At 42.4% G+C, this 16,908-nt stretch overlaps 1 protein-coding gene across 1 annotated transcript in view; it reads left to right on the top strand.

Moving 5' to 3' along the window:
* Positions 1–16,908, top strand: part of LOC141913245 (myotubularin-related protein 13-like) — a 41,488-nt gene that overhangs the window by 6,913 nt on the left and 17,667 nt on the right. The window contains exons 2-17 of the mRNA XM_074804711.1: positions 6,614–6,699; positions 7,397–7,699; positions 8,190–8,409; positions 8,816–9,057; positions 9,688–9,879; positions 10,700–10,813; positions 11,174–11,302; positions 11,399–11,497; positions 12,308–12,462; positions 12,846–13,227; positions 13,837–14,342; positions 14,926–15,092; positions 15,752–15,825; positions 15,944–16,139; positions 16,229–16,362; positions 16,663–16,841. Of these exons, the coding sequence (XP_074660812.1) occupies positions 6,614–6,699; positions 7,397–7,699; positions 8,190–8,409; positions 8,816–9,057; positions 9,688–9,879; positions 10,700–10,813; positions 11,174–11,302; positions 11,399–11,497; positions 12,308–12,462; positions 12,846–13,227; positions 13,837–14,342; positions 14,926–15,092; positions 15,752–15,825; positions 15,944–16,139; positions 16,229–16,362; positions 16,663–16,841 (3,178 nt within the window). The remainder of the gene's footprint in view (positions 1–6,613; positions 6,700–7,396; positions 7,700–8,189; positions 8,410–8,815; positions 9,058–9,687; positions 9,880–10,699; positions 10,814–11,173; positions 11,303–11,398; positions 11,498–12,307; positions 12,463–12,845; positions 13,228–13,836; positions 14,343–14,925; positions 15,093–15,751; positions 15,826–15,943; positions 16,140–16,228; positions 16,363–16,662; positions 16,842–16,908) is intronic.

Below are 16,908 nucleotides of genomic sequence, written 5' to 3'. Positions count from 1 at the left end.
ACAATGTCGCGCACGCGTTATAATACACGAATATACGTTATGTAGTATGTACATCTTACATAAACGTCATGTTTTTTCTGCCGTGTTCTTTTCATTGCGCGTTGTGATATTTCTCATTGTGTCACAGTCAGTCGAGTCGGCGGTTATTGCTACGTTCGTAATACTATCTCTCGTCGATCGTCATAAAATGAAATTCGAATCCGCGAAATGAATTCGTGTCGATGTCGCAACGGCAGCAGACGCGCGTCGAGGTGAGTTGTCGTGATGACAGATGTGCTGCTCTATACTGGGGCATCTGTCTACTGCGATCGGATTCTGTCACGGGTGAATGAGTGTTTGACGCTTTGAAAGCTTGTAGCACGGTCCTGTACCCTGTTCCAGGCTAGGTAACTTGTTAGCGATTTTCGTTGCGACGAAGTTGTTACGACGTCGCCTCTTGTGCGGCCGCTGGGTACCTGTGTTGATGGTCGCTCGGTTTCTGACGTGCTAGATATTCGGCGTGAAGATGTAGAGCTGTAGATCAGCAGCAAATCGACATCTAGTATGTGGCTACATAGTGACAATCCTCTAATCCTGGTAACAAACGGCTAATAAGCGCCGAGATGAAAATCATGTGCAATTCGCAAAATGGCGGCCTTTTCAAGTGAAGTGGCATAGCCCATAGCCCTGGGTCTCAAAAATGACTACATGTTTGGCAATTACAACAAGTCGCCAACAATATTTAAACCACTTTCTCAAACTAGCCTAGCGTGCAGCCGGGGGCACTACATAGTTCTATAGGCAACCTATCATAAGACGATTCTTAGATTCAATTCATGATCGGAAAACCAGCTGCATTTAGAGAACCTTATTATTTCGTATACAAAAGAAATGTATTTTCAATCATCTGAAAGTCTTGATTATAATGTTATAGATTAGGAAGTTAATTTGTGTAACATCTTGGCCACTGCTGCTGCTGCTGCTGCTGCTGCGCAATAGTCAAGTATATCTGGCAATCATTAATAGGTATGCATCCGACCGACTGATGATGATCGTATGTTTTGATATAACGATGTGAGCAGCGCCTCCTCCGCGGTAGTGGAAGCTGCCGACGTGAGGCGAGTTAAATTGAATGATCGTAGCAGATTTCGAAAAGATACCTTTACTAAACTACCTGTGCTTGGCTGGATACACCACTGTGTGTACCACAACCTCTCTCTCTTCCAACTCGGTGATTGTATTGCGATGATGTCAGTTTGCTATTAATACTTTACTATACGTAGTTCTTGTGCTTCGTAGAGTGTGCTCTCTCTCTCTCTCTCTCTCTCTCTCTCTCTCTCTCTCTCTCTCTCTCTCTCTCTCTCTCTCTCTCTCTCTCCCTCCCTCCCTCCCTCCCTCCCTCCCTCCCTCTCTCCCTCCCTCCCTCCCTCCCTCCCTCTCTCCCTCTCTGGTGCATGTCCGATTTCCGAACTAAAATGTTTATGTGATAATCGTAATATCTCAGGGGGAATGAGTAATCAAAACCTAATGAATGAATTTTCGCCGTATAGTTTCCGTTTGAAGAGAAATCTTTTTGCGTATCAATTTAATGACTTTATTAGGGTCCTGTGGATCAGGGAATGCAGGTTTCCAAATTCCCTGCTGGGAAATCGGGGATTCTCATGGGAATTGAGGAATTATCAGGGAATACTGAGATACTGAGATTGAAGATTCTGGGTCTTGAACCTTTCAATTTCATGCATAGGCCTTGTGATGCGCTTATGCAATGTTTGAAGTCAAACTAAGTCTTTGAAGGTCATCACTTGGTCATTATACAGTGCACCCTGTGCAGATTGAGATTGCGAGTCAATTTTGACAGCATCCCGTGTGCCTCGAGGGTGATAACTCGAACTTTAATTTTATTGCTCCGTATACAGGTTACATAGGAAATGACTTGCAATAAAATATCAACATCAATAGGCAGGAGAAACTGTACTAAAGTGGACATGCATTTAGAATGGAAAGAAATAGAAAGTCAATTTTTGCTCAGTTACTAAAAGTTGAAATGAAACCATTACAAATTTCTGATTTCACCGTTTAGAAGAATTTATCATCAGGCAAACTGAGATAGCACCAAACCTTGAGGCTGGATACCAACAGTGAAGGATCAGGTATCCGGAGAGGACACTCTCTGGTATAAATTAATCCTGTGGTCAGCGTCTCCTCGTGAAGTCCGCGTGATTGCGATCAGGGTGATAACTAAGGGCAACAACCTTTACTGGTAAATGCCAGAAAGACGTGTCACACTCAAAGACCGCAACTTGAGAGAGGAATTTTGACGGAAGTAAAATTTGATTTGAAAATAGTAGTAGTAAAATCTAGACCACAATATTTGGGATCGCGATAGTTAACCGCACAAGTCGAATGTATTTGACCCGTGATTACTGATTGTAGGGTTAAGCACTACTGAATTTATTTGCACCGATGTTGGATAAGTTTGTAATAATTTACTGCTATCCTAGAGAGAGAGAGAGAGAGAGAGAGAGAGAGAGAGAGAGAGAGAGAGAGAGAGAGAGAGAGAGAGAGAGAGAGAGAGAATAAAACGTTGTTGTCTAAACAGATATGTGATTATGTGCGATAATTAACACGCGTTTTTTGCGAACATTCCTTCAACGAAACATCCGTTCGTCCGTCTGCCCGACCATACATTCTTCCACTCTTCAACAGTGCTGTAGCTCGCTCTCTCGCTTCACCCCTTCCTCCCTCCCTTCCTCTCTAATCCTCTCTTCCTCTTTCCATTCCTCTTCCCTCTTACTCTCTCCTCACTCCCTCCCCCTCTCATTTACTCCCTACCCCCTGCCTCCCTTCCCCCTTTCTCCCTAACCCCCTCTGCCTCTCCACTCATTTCGTCTCTCTCCTCTCCCTCTCACTCCTTCCTCTCCCTTTCCTCTTACCGCTTCTCTTACTCCCTCCTGTCCCTCTCTCTTCTTACTCTCTTCTCCCCCTCTCCTCTTACTCTCTCCTCTCCCTCCTACTCCCCCGCCCTCAGCCTCTCCCCCTGGCTGGCTGATTTCTTTGCGTCCGTTGCGCTGTTAGCCTGAGAGAATTGTTAATAGGGAGTGTGTTGGTATTATTGATCGTAACGAGGAACTTAAAAACAGATTGGTCGTTTACTAGGGTACAACAGCAGCAGCAGCAGCAGCCTATCTATAACTGTCTGTATATTAACGGTTATTTCCAGGGTCGAATGATTTCATTAAACTTTCATTTTTCAGTAGACGTTGTTTATAAATTCTACATTACTGAATCCAATATCTTCAATTATTGCTGTTAGTATGCATTTATTTCCCAAGGGGTTCAAGGCCGTTTTTCAGAAAGTTTAAAATCAGGAAATTTAATCCTGGCAGTAGCAGTCAGTCAATCTTTCAATGGTCTCTCATCAATCCAGGGTTCATGTGTTTGAATCCTATGGTAGGAGTCCATCAGTCTTTCACTGGTCTCTCATCAATCCAGGGTTCATGTGTTTGAATCCTGGTGGTATCAGTCCATCAGTCTTTCACTGGTCTCTTATCAATCCAAGGTTCATGTGTTTGAATCCTATGGTAGGAGTCCATCAGTCTTTCACTGGTCTCTTATCAATCCAAGGTTCATGTGTTTGAATCCTATGGTAGGAGTCCATCAGTCTTTCACTGGTCTCTTATCAATCCAAGGTTCATGTGTTTGAATCCTATGGTAGGAGTCCATCAGTCTTTCACTGGTCTCTTATCAATCCAAGGTTCATGTGTTTGAATCCTATGGTAGGAGTCCATCAGTCTTTCACTGGTCTCTTATCAATCCAAGGTTCATGTGTTTGAATCCTATGGTAGGAGTCCATCAGTCTTTCACTGGTCTCTTATCAATCCAGGGTTCATGTGTTTGAATCCTATGGTAGGAGTCCATCAGTCGTTCACTGGTCTCATGAACGACCAGCGGCCAGTCATTTTTTCAAGTACCTGTCTGTTAACGTAAAGATATTCCCCCCAACCTCCGCCATATGGAGATCGGATATCGTATGACCTTGAACTCGGTAATTCCGATCTGTTTATATCTGTATAGTAAAGATAGTAATTGAACCGTAGTAAAAAAAAGCTAATAGCGATGACTATCATCACGAGGAGGAGGTGTTGCGCGCGCATTACTACTATACTACAGTACGAGCGCGCGTGTGACTGGTATGGGGTTAATGAGCGGTGATTATGCCCATCAAGTCTCAATCATCGTCGCGTTGTCCCGGTTGGTTTTAATTCGCTGCTCGCGCGGTGTTTGCTGATGAATAATTTTCTAGTTGTTGTAGCGCGCGGTGTTGATTATTTCAGCAGCAGCAGCGTTCCTATAGGTACACGTGCTGTTGAATCATCATCTGTAGTCTGTAAAACGTGTCGTAGGAAAAAGCGATATTAACGCCGTGTTGCAATTTACACCGATTAACCATTCGCCTATTGTTTCGCAAATTGCTGATTGTGACGAAGTTGATGTTTTCTTTTTATGAACGCAAACTGTTTTTAAGCAACCCATGTCATTTTTATGTACACCTTGGTTAACCTTTTAAACCCTCTTAGTGTGTCTACACCGCAGTGCGATGTATCAGATTTTGCTAGTACACCTGTTTTAGAGCTACCCCTGTCATTTTTATGTTCACCTCGGTTAACCTTTCAAACCCTCATACTGTGTCTACACCGCAGTGCGGTGCATACATCAGTGTCAAACTTTGCTAGTACACCGCATCGCGGTGTATTGGTGTAATTGGCAATTAGTTTTATCTCTAATGAAAGATGGCAGCACCTGTCGCCGGTAACCCATTAAAGAGCTGTAACCCAGCGCCACTAGCGACACCTGGTGGATTAACCTCGCCAGTAACCCATTCGTCGTTTAAAATTCGACCGTCTTTAAATCGTCATCGTTGCGTATGATGATTAATGACGAGGAGGAAACGGTCGTCTGCTCTCACCTAGACGCATGCTCGCTGCACCGGCTGACAGCTATTAGATCGATGATGATGATGATACCCGCACGTTATCAAAAATAGATTAAGATCGCTTGAGCACATATTGAGCAGACAATATCGTGTGTCACCAGAGCTCTTTTATCTCTAGCGCATCGATCACAATTCGTGTTTAACCACGCGACTGATAAGCGTGATTTCAGGCGCGCATAAAAAATTCAGGAAAATACGTACTTATAGAATTGTCAATGAATCATCAACAATTCATTGATATACAGCGATTTAGATCGACATCTACGATCAGTGATTTAGATCAACATCTACAATCTTTTTTGAGACTTGTATGATAAGATTTTGGAGATGGTAGTGAGTTTGAGTTAACTCTTGAGGTAGAATTAGTTCATTTTCAATGAGTTAACTATCGACAAAGTCAAATCTACTGGATCCACTATTGCGAGTTAGAGTTAACTCTGAGTTAAGATTATTTCATTTTCAATGAGTTATCTAATGAGTCAAGTCTTAACTCATATAACCTGGGTCTGAACTGGGTCCCCAAGATCCCGAACAAATTGAAAATGAAAAAATCCTACCAACATGTTACTTTCGTCAATGCCATCTAGTGGGATGGCCAACAAACCGGTCCCGTTTCATAGCTGGTTTGGTTAGTTTATTATTGTACCCCCCTCGCATAAGACAATAAAGCATTCCCTATTAGCCCATACATGAGTTGCCAGTATCAATTGCATCGATTTAGCTAGTATTGAGTTGTCGTGTATTTTTTTTAACTCGAGACTAATGAGGCTTATTCACAGCAGTGCGTCTTTATCAACTGCACCACATCAAAAAAATATAAATAGTGCTCTCACTCGGGACGGTTTATTTACTAATATTGATATATTCAACAATCGCCGATGTTTGTTTATGTATCAACACAGGACTGCTGCACGCACGCAAGCAGACAGTCACCTGAATCGAAAACAGAGGCGGTACTGAAATTCTGACCTTATTAACACCCACACATGTCATAGATATAGTAAAAGTGAGCACCTTGCCTTTGGCCTGGTCTGAAAATTTGAATAGATACATCAGTACCTGCCTATAGTGAAACCTCTCTATAGCGAACACTTTTTCTGGGATAAAACGTTCATTTTACCTCCAGCGGTTAGGCCCTATGCGCGGTCCTGACTAATTTCCTCAATCGGCCCGTTCAAATCACGCGTTCTGGCCAGGTATCGTTCAAAACTAATTATCGGTAAAACCAGTGAAGACGGATAACACTTTGAAGGATAACTACTTATTGATTAGACCCACGGTTAACACGGGTTTCTCTACAATTTTTACCTAACCTTCGGTACATGTAGCCAACTCTTCAGGACCTTCAGTACGTGTAGCCACAATTTTCTTGTATAATCGTCTAGCATTTAATTTCATGGTTAATTTAGTGTTTGGCTTTATTTGTGGTTTATTAAGAGGATGCAATGCATCAGAACCTGGCCCTCCTTACAGTGAAAACCTCTGATAGTGAGTATATCTTACTTGGTCCAACAGGCACTCACTATACAAGGCGTCCTATTGTATAATGCTATAGAATGAATTTAAGTTTGCTTGTGTGGTTAGATTTTACAATTTGTTCTCTTTGTTTTTACAATTTGTTCTCTTTGTCTTTGAATACAGGCAGCGGAGCCAGCTACGGTAAAGTTTTACAGCGCTTCCCAGAGAAAGATTGGGACGACTGCCCCTTCACGCAGGGCATCGAGCTGGTAAGTTTATGATTGCTATCGGGTCCACGTTTCTAAGCCACGTTTTTGAATACCATTATTTCGTTCGAACGGGTATATAACTGAAAAATAAGATGCTGAAACTGGGCGAGTCAAAATAGGCCTCTCTGCATGTAAATCACTCATTCACCACTAAAATATTCGATACTAAAATACTATCATAATGATGCTGTGGCAGGTGACGAGACTCACTTCCAGAACCATTTAGCATTCACACGTTATAATTTGACCAGCGCCAAAATTTATCAAACATGTCTATTCCGCCATTTAGCGCTTTCGTGAAAACCGTTGGTCATGTCATAGGTCAAATATAACCCTGGGCAAAAACCCTCGCTTGATCTTGGCTCACTGAAAGCAGGGTCCGATCTAAGGAGTGAAAGCCACTTGCCCGGGGGGCAAGCATATCTGAAATTTTGCTTGCCCCCTCAAGAAACTACTAGCCCTTCACAGGCAGTCCGATTGGGGTTCATTGTATCGAGTGGGAAAATAGCTTTGTGATATAAAATTGCTCTAGCCCGGCGGACGAGTGATAATGATAACCTACTTGCCCTGATGAGGATATAATTGTCCCGGGCAATCGGACAAGTGTTTAGATCGCACCCTGGCCTACTTTCTGCTTACTTTTCTCACAATATATAGATATATAGAAAATCTTATCTTCGATTTTTTTCGATTGCAGTTTTGTCAACCGGCAGGATGGCAGGTATCGTCTCACTGGACGCCGCCGACGTACTTCGTGTCGGTTCTCACCGACATCGACGCCGATCGGCACTACTGCGCCGTTCTCACGTTCAACGAGCCGATCGCGAAGAATCCGCTGAAACAACGCGCCATAACGACGGCGCCGCTCGCGGGCGGAGACTCGGATTCCGTGGACGTCGTGATAGCCGAGTCGCCGCCAGCCGTACAGCCGCATCAGCTACTGTACGCTCCGAAGAGTGTAGTACTCGTTTCACGGTTAGATTACTTCGAAGCATTTAGGGTAAGTATCGTTCGAAAGCTCTCTCGATTTTACGTCCCTCGCGCTGAGCGCCACTCGTAGCGTTATCAGCAGGTTCCACTCTTCCACCCGCTGAGCGCCACTCCGAGCATGATTTGAGGTTTCTATTTTCCCCTGAGGTTGCTGAGTGCCACTCAAAGTATTTTCAGTAGGTTCGCAGTTTCTTTTTCCCGATTAAGGGGAAATAGGGCAGAAAAGAACCATCAACCGAAGAAACTGTGACCACCAAGATTCAAACCCATGAACCCGGGATTGACACGGGACCATTGACGGATTAATCCTTGAAACAAAGCGTTGTTTTGAGATACTCTGATTATCGCCATGATTCCTGTAGTAGTAGTAGTAGAATTCAGGAAAAATATCGGAATCATGATAAAAAAATAATAATAGCGTTTCATAAATACATTTCCCTCCTAACGACAGTCTCTCTAATACGTTGAATAATACATTGAATATGCTTTGTTTTATTCAGAATTGTTTAGGGCTTATATATACGGTGTATATAGATAATCTACCGTACCAAATCGAAACGATCATCGGCAACATATTGGGCTGCGTGCAAGTACCGCCGCCTGGCGGGCCGCAGGTGCGATTCTCGATCGGCGCCGGAGATCGTCAGGCGCTGCAGCCGCCGTTACATCCGAGCATTCCAACGACCGGAACGACGGTAGCTAATCTATTCTTACAGATGGGTACGTTATCAGTTTCTGCTCATAATACATCGTCGCATACGCTAGACTCCTCGGCCCGGTTTCATAGACCCGGGGCCCGGTTTATAGGCTGGTATTTACTTAAGCTGGGGGTTAACTCGATTCATTTTCAATTGAGTTTACCTACGGGGTTAAAGGTAATAACCAGTCAATGAAACCAGCCCCAGGGGTTAACTCAATTGAAAATGATTTGAGTTAACCCTCGGGTTAAAGGTAATAGTAACCAGTCTATAAAAGAAGTATTACTATAACATTTGTGTTATCAATTTTTCCTTTAGTGTATGGGCATTGAAATTGAAAATGAATTGAGTTAACACCTAGGTTAATGTTGATACCAGTCAAATCTATTTTGTAAATTTTCTCATCGCTCGTGGGTTTATACTTGCAGGAATACAGAATACGGTGAACCTATTCACTGCCACTTTAACCGACCACAAGATATTGTTCCTGTCGCAGAGTTACTCGCGGCTCACCGACGCCTGCCACGCCCTCACCGCGCTCATCTACCCGTTGAAATACAGCTACGTCTACATACCGGTGCTGCCCTCTAGTCTGTTAGAGGTACTGAATACGCCGACGCCGTTCATGGCCGGCGTGCACGCGATGCATCGGCTAGAAGTGTCCGAGCTGGTGAGTATTACGATGATTACATTAACCGAGACTTGTAGCACAATGTCGAAGGATTTTCAGTCACCAGCTAGCGCATTATGTGTCTCCCAAGATTTAGCACCGATGAAAGCACACATTTCTTCTCGATTACCTTGTCCTGCCAAGCCTCCATAAATCTCAATACTGACTTAAATTTTACTAACGGCAATAGAGATGATCTGTATGAAAATATGAAAAATATTCATATTTCAAAAATTCCAAGTTTAATGCAGTAGAGATAAGTAAAAAGGCGTGATATGAAAAATATGAAAATTCCACTCGACGCTTAATCTCACCACTGACAATGGGTCAGTTCATGGCCTTGAGTTTCAAGGAATGGGCTCTAAAATCCTAAAATCATTGTCATGGTCCTTGAATGGCATCAGTCATTAGTTATCATCTGCGGATCCAAGATCCAAGTTCACTGTTTGAGCTCTTAAAATCTACTGATTTTAAGATTGCCTGGAAAATCTAGATTGCAGCATGCTTGTCTTTAAGCATGACAATTACATACAAGTCCTAGAATAAGAATAAAAGAAGTCGTTGAAAGTCTATGAACCCTGAGTCCTTTTCTACTCATCAAGCGTCTGCTTTCACGTGTTTTATTTTCAGCTCGATGTCATCATCGTCGACCTCGACGGCGGCAGCGTTCATATCCCAGAGTGCATTTCATTATCGCAGATTCCGGAAACGTTGAACAACAAAATGATCGGATTGTTGACGAAGATACTGAAGCCGGAATTGCTGACAGCTGACGAAGCGTTTCCGCCTCCCGTGTCGAAATCATCGGGCTTCATCATGATGGTCAGTAGTAGTAATAAAAATCTCTTTATCAACTTTCATACAAGATATCAACCATCCAAAGTTACGTTACACATTTCTCAATGTCATCTATCAGGCCTGGTACTGAGAGTTTATGTGTCTTGTCAGAGGACAGTTCAGTAGTGTGGGGAGTTTGAACCTACGGCATGGTATCAAATCATCTAACTAGTCACCCACACTGCTCCACCAGTACACTAGTATCTTATTGCTGGGTGCAGAGAAGTACTGAGGATTAGTGTCTTACCGAGAGACACTACGGTACTGTGCAAGGTTTGAACCTATAGCCTTGAATGCGCTATCCTCTTGCCCACATGGCTCCATTTAGTGCAGTAATATCTAATTGTGGAGCGGTGTGGCCGAGTGGTTAGAGCGTTCCACTCAGGGAACCCAGGTCATGGGTTCGAACCCCGTACATTGCCGTAGTGTCCTCGGGCAAGACACTTATCCTCATTGCCTCTCTCCACCCAGGAGTAAATGGGTACCTGGTCTGATAGATGACTCCTGAGCGCCTAGCAGCTGCTCGGATGTTACCTCTCCCCAGGGAGAGATGACTGATACATGGAATAGAGTTATAGGCTGGGGGTAATAATACCAAGTTTGAGCGCATTTGAACAGACTCAAGTTCGGATACCTGCGCTATATAAATGTCAATTATTATTATTATTATATTAATTGCTAGGTGTAAGAGAAGCAATAAGCGTCTTCACGGGTTTATCATAGCCTGTAACGAGACCAGAAACAATCATCGTTCCTCAATGTTTGAAACATCTCTCAATAAGGAATGGTTATGTTTCATTTGTAGGATAAAGAGATCCGTGCTGTGTTCATACGGTTTTTTGCTGACCTGTTTACCGGATATCGGTCTTGTTTAACGATCATACGAATTCATCCCGAACCATTCATCTCATTTCATAAGGTGAGTTTCACACTTGTCATGAGATAGAAAAATAAACGCAATAGTGTTTATTATTGTAAAGAATGAAAAGTAGAATCTGGCCTGTAGAAAGTCAACCCTCAGTCACACAGTGTGTGCTTACCGGTAACCGTAATGTAAAATCTTGCACTAAGAATGAAAAATAGACTCCGTAACATTTCCTCAATCTAGTATTTTAATTCAAGATTTCGACTTTATCCTATTACTCATCTTCAGGAATACTGTCTTCAGCACTCCAAGTAAAGATTGCACAATAATTTGTGCTACATTGTTTCTTCGACTCTTTTACGTTGTAACTATCTCGGAAGTGTTATTATTCTATAAATGGTGACCTACTTGCAGGCAAACTTTCTGGGTCATCGTGCAATGGTAGAGGAAGAATTTCTCACTAAAGTCCTCGACAGTATGGGCTTCAGTTCGTTCGTCGCTGAACGCGGCCCGCCGTACAGAGTATGCGATCTCTTCGACGAGGTATTTGGTTCGCTTTTTCTTTTTTTTGACGGAATGAATATTTTTATCGTTAGATTCTCTTTTTAAAAGTTTGTTAATGTTTGTAATGATCGATAGGTTTTCGCGACGCTGCACGAAGTTCGTAAAGAAGAGGATGAAAATCCCGATCGAGAAATTGTAAATATACGTGAATTAGCTAGTCAACTGTATATACATGTAAGTTTACACTGTTTTTACTGTAATCACTCCTAAGGCTTAAGGTTACTACTCTTTCAGTGTTTGTAAGATTTTGTACTTTGGCCTGATGAGAAATGCTCATCGTATTTGTTAGAATATGTGCTGAGATATGAAAAGTGTTTATGAGGGGATGAACTATGAAATAAAAGATGTTACTGAGGGTTTTACTGTTGATTACTGATTAATTCGAACAGAAATATGAAAGATGTTACTGAGGGTCTTACTGTTGATTACTGATTAATTTGAACAGAAATATGAAAGGTGTTACTGAGGGTCTTACTGTTGATTACTGATTAATTTGAACAGAAATATGAAAGATGTTACTGAAGGTCTTACTTTTGATTACTGATTAATTTGAACAGAAATATGAAAGATGTTACTGAGGGTCTTACTGTTGGTTACTGATTAATTTGAACAGAAATATGAAAGATGTTACTGAGGGTCTTACTGTTGATTACTGATAAATTGAACAGAAATGTGAAAAGTGTTACTTAGGGTCTTACCCCCTGCTTACTGACTAATTTGAGTGGAAATATAAAAGTTGTTACTGAGGGTCTTACTGTTGATTACTGATTAATTTGAACAGAAATATCAAAGATGTTACTGAGGGTCTTACTGTTGATTACTGATTAATTTGAACAGAAATATGAAAGATGTTACTGAAGGTTTTACTGTTGATTATTGATTAATTTGAACAGAAATGTGAACGGTTTTTCTTAGGGTCTTTTCGTTCAATGCTATAAATGATTTGCTGTTTCTTGAAGTTTGTTCATTTCATCATTTCTACAGGAATGTCCAAACCCGCAAGTATATACGCAAAAGATTCCAAAACCGACGGAAGGAGTGAATAATCGTATACACCAGCCGCCCTTCCCGACGTTAGACTGGGTTTTAGTGCAAGAAATCATTGACGAAGGCCTCGCTAAGTCAAGCGTTAAATCTAAGTAAGTGGGGGAAGTTGTTCATTGAACTGTTTGCACGTTTTAATTGATCTAATGGGTCAGTTTTCTCTTACTGGTGAGAAATAACGTCCAAACTACAGCGACCTGGGCAAAGAGAGAGGTTATGAAGATAAGTGTCTTGTTCAGGCACGTTACAGTACTGATTGGGACGTAATTCGACCTGAGATAAGCTTGAGAAATTTTGCTTGAATCCATCCAGATTATGCTTCGTAACCACTTATGTTGTTGTACCTTGACTTGAAAGAATTATGCGAAAAATGCTGCTATATTGTTGCTAAGAAATGTGAAAAAATGTCTCTTGTAAGACATGTGAAAAAAGGTGATAATTCCAGAGTTCGTTGATTTTTTATTTGGGCTTATTTCAGGTTATCGCAAATTCGACCGCATCAGCCGCGCATCGTGCCGATGGGTCCGCACATCGCGACGTTGACCGGTCGACAGCTCGTCAGCGTGAACGCGCGACGCCTCGAGGTGTTGCGCAACTGCGTCAGTTTCATATTCGACAACAAGATCTCGGACGCGCGTAAGATATTTCCGGCCGTGTTGCGCGCGTTGAAAAGCAAAGTGGCGCGGCTCGCTCTAGTCCAGGAACTGCGTTATCACGTGCAGTCGAATCGCGTACAGTTGGAACATCAACAGTTCGATTTGATCGTGCGTCTGCTCAACGGAGCGTTGCAGAACGATTCGACGATGGACGAGAACGGCGTCGCCGCCGCCATTCTACCGCTAGCCTGCGCTTTTTATAGGGTAAGTAACCGTTGATTGTATTTATAAATCTATTAGAACATCGTTATAGAGGTTCTACGATGATGTCATGTCACTATGGGAACCGATTGGAGAGGAAGCCTATATGTTATGGTATAAGCTACAACAACACAGGAAATTTTACAACGAAAGATGGATTTTAGTGATGAATACGTTCTATAGTATTTCTATAGTAAATCAATTGTGGCGTCCCATCCAAAATGGCGATGTGACGTCATTTGCAGAAACTCTATTACTGCCTCTAAAGCCCTTTCTATGCTACGCATTAGATACATCTGTCTATGAACATCCATAGAGATACAAATTCATCTTTGAGAGTAGTTTCTACTGTTAAAGAGCTCCGCTACTCCCAAGAATATGAAAATAATCTCAAAATCAAAATAATCTCTAGTTCATTTTCAATTCAACTTTGATTTTATGTTACTCTCATGTTTCGGTGAAAACTTCTTTCAATTGCGAGATAGCGGGAAGTCTGATTCGGAATCCTGATTTAAACTGCCCGTTAAATGTAGACAGACACCTCTTGACCCTTGATTAACGCGAAAAGGTTGATGAAATAACGACGGTTTTTCCCATGATCTCTAATTTCAGAAATTATGTACGAACGTGTTACAGTTCGCGTACACGTGCGTGCAGGAACACGCCGTCTGGATGAACTTACAATTCTGGGAGGCGACGTTCTATCAGGACGTGCAAAAAGGAATACGCAAACTTTACTCGTCGGCGTACGACGACCCGGTCGTCGACAATCACCGCGAATCGCGCGACTTCAACAATCACGGCCGCGACTCGTGGAAGTCGTCGACCGGGCACACGCCCGACTCGCAGCGCCGCTCGGTGACGTCGGCGTCGTTCAAACCGATGGAGGTGAGCGCGTTGGAGATCGCCGCCGAACAGTTGCGTTTGTGGCCGACGCTGGCGAAGGACCGGCAGACGGAGATGATCAACAACGAGGAGTCGACGGTTTACAGTCAGGCCATTCACTACAGCAATCAGATGGTTTATATGCGCGTGCCGTTGGACGCGAGTAAACACGCGCGCACGCACGTTAACATCGACGCCGACGAAAGTAAAAGTAACAGCAACATTACAAACAGGTTAGTGTGTTTTGATGAGATTGATATTAAAAATTCTTTTGAATTTCTGCGAAGTGAGTGAATAATGTAGAAATTTAGCCGACGTGTGAAATTTGATGAAATTCGGTGATGAATTCACGGTCGCGCAATGCTACTAAGTGAGGTGTGGGTAGGGTGGCCACTGACCTGAAAGATCTAGAAAACCTCGGAAACTCAGGGAATTAGAGAAATCTAGAAAAGAATCAGGGAGAACTCGTGGAATTTGACAAATTTCACGAAAAACCTGGAAAACTCGTCAAATTTGGATAATTCTCTTGACCGCATGTTTCTTTATCAATACGTGATTCAATGAAAATTAAGTGAATTGTGAAATTTTAAACCTAGAAATTTCTCTCGGATACTGGGGGGTGGTAATTTTGTGTAATGAGATTTGTAAATGGGTGGAAAGTGGCCACCCTGTAGCAATAATTATAATAATCTTGTCAACTTGGTGAATAATTTACTGTCGCACTTAGTAGTGCGGCTACTGAGTCAGATGCACAGTTAAACTAAGTTGCTGTAAATCGTCTTCTTCTAATTTTTCGATGTTTTATTTCATGGTCAGCGTCGCGGAGAGCGATAGTTTCGACGCCGAATCTGGCTTCGACGAGCGCGAAGTGGAAGACGTCAGTTCGGTGGTCGTACGCTGGGTCACGCGGTTCGTCGATAAAGTATGCAATGAAAGCGGCGTCACGCAAGATCATATAAGAGCCTTACATCAAATGATACCAGGTAATTTTAAGTAGGATTAGGTATTCGAGTAGGACTTGTGTATTGCACTAAGTTGTTTAAATTTGGAATTCAGTTCAACCTAAAGTGGTCGCATTAAACCTTTTCAGTGCTGAAGATTATTTGAAATTTTCAAAAAATTCCTCCTTAAGTCTGTTGTATGTCGAGCATACCGCTAAAGTGCGTCTACACCGCAGTGCAGTGTATCGTTATTGGTACTAGCCAAGTCAATCACCTATTTATTCACCGCACTGCAGTGTTCAGGCACTGAAAGGTTTAAATCTTCCCAGTGTTTGGCTATAATTATACCATCGCATTGATCACAGCACAAAGGCTACCCAAATTCGAACATTTCAGCAGGATCCCCATTTCAGTTTGTGATGTGATACGTTGATCCTCTCTCCATCTTTATTTTGTGTTTATATGTATATGTATGTATACAGCACTTAAGAGCTCATTTTAAATAAGTTGCTATATAAGTTTGGTAATAATAATCTAATTCAACCTTTAGACCGGTATTTTGCTAAGTTGTTTAAATTTTGAATTCGGTCCGACCTAAAATGGCCTCATTAGATCTCCTGGAACAGTTGGTTGATATCGCAGTGATCCTCAGCACAGATGGTTTGTTTAATTCACGTGTATCGAATGTTTCTATTTAACAGTTGCAGTAGCAGCTCATATAGAAACACTAGAAGCTGTTTATTCAGAGAGTAAACGACTCCCTCCAATACAAAAGGTTCGTATATTATTATTCATTACGTTGGGTATCTCATACGATTGAGATTCTGCGAAAATTGTGAAATTTATCGATGCAAATTGAGCCAGTTTCTCACAGCGCACGTTCATACTTACAGCCGAAGATATTGACACCGACTCCGCTGCCCGGAGAGGAGGTGATCATGGGTGGACTACGCGTTTATCTCATACCGGACGGACGGGAAGAGGGCACCGGCGGAAACATGGGCGGACCGACGCTGATACCGGCCGAGGGCGCCATATTTCTCACTACATATCGCGTTCTATTCAAGGGTACGCCTTGCGACCCTCTAGGTACGTGTATGGTTTGCGCAGATTTTATTTTTTTCGAAGAAATTCGAGGCGAAATATATATTTGATTTTAATGGTCGTTTTATATTCAGTTTGTGAACAGATTGTCAGTCGCAGTTTTCCCGTGTCGACGTTAACGAAAGAGAAGAAATTAGGCGTGCAATATCTATCACATATAGACCAATGGGTACAAGAGGGACTACAAATAAGATCAAGTACATTCCAGGTAATGATTTGTCTCAGGGGGAGTTACAGCGACTGAGTTGTTTCAGGCATCGGTCTTTCACTTACTGATCTATGGTTCATGCGTTTGAATCCTGGTGGTAGCAGTCAGTCAGTCTTACACTGGTCTCTCATCAATCCAGGGTTCATGTGTTTGAGTCCATGTGGTAAATGTCAGTTAGTCTTTCTTTTTAATGCCTTAAGTGGTGCTCAGTGGGATCGTTTTTTGGTTCAAATTTGATATCTTTTATGATAAGTGTGCGCTTGTTCCAGAGTTATTCCACCGTCCGTTTCTCTTTTTCAGCTAATCAAAGTGGCATTTGATGAAGAGGTCAGTTCGGAGGACGTGGAAACTTTCCGCAAGTTGTTGAGTAAATTGCGACATCCGATGTCGGTGTTCCACACGTTCGCATTCACCGGGCTGTTGTTACCGCAACAAACAACGCCGATACACGGAAAAAAAGAAAAACACGCTTCGCTGAAGTAAGTTCTCGTCATTTCCCACATTCAGCAAGGGGACTGCTTACTTAGATATCGGGAAACGGTCTGG

Source organism: Tubulanus polymorphus, chromosome 11, assembly GCF_964204645.1.
Source record: "Tubulanus polymorphus chromosome 11, tnTubPoly1.2, whole genome shotgun sequence".
Classification (NCBI taxonomy): Eukaryota; Metazoa; Nemertea; class Palaeonemertea; order Tubulaniformes; family Tubulanidae; genus Tubulanus; species Tubulanus polymorphus.
The sequence above is the reverse complement of the archived record's forward strand: the minus strand, read 5'-3'. Positions and strand labels throughout refer to the sequence as shown.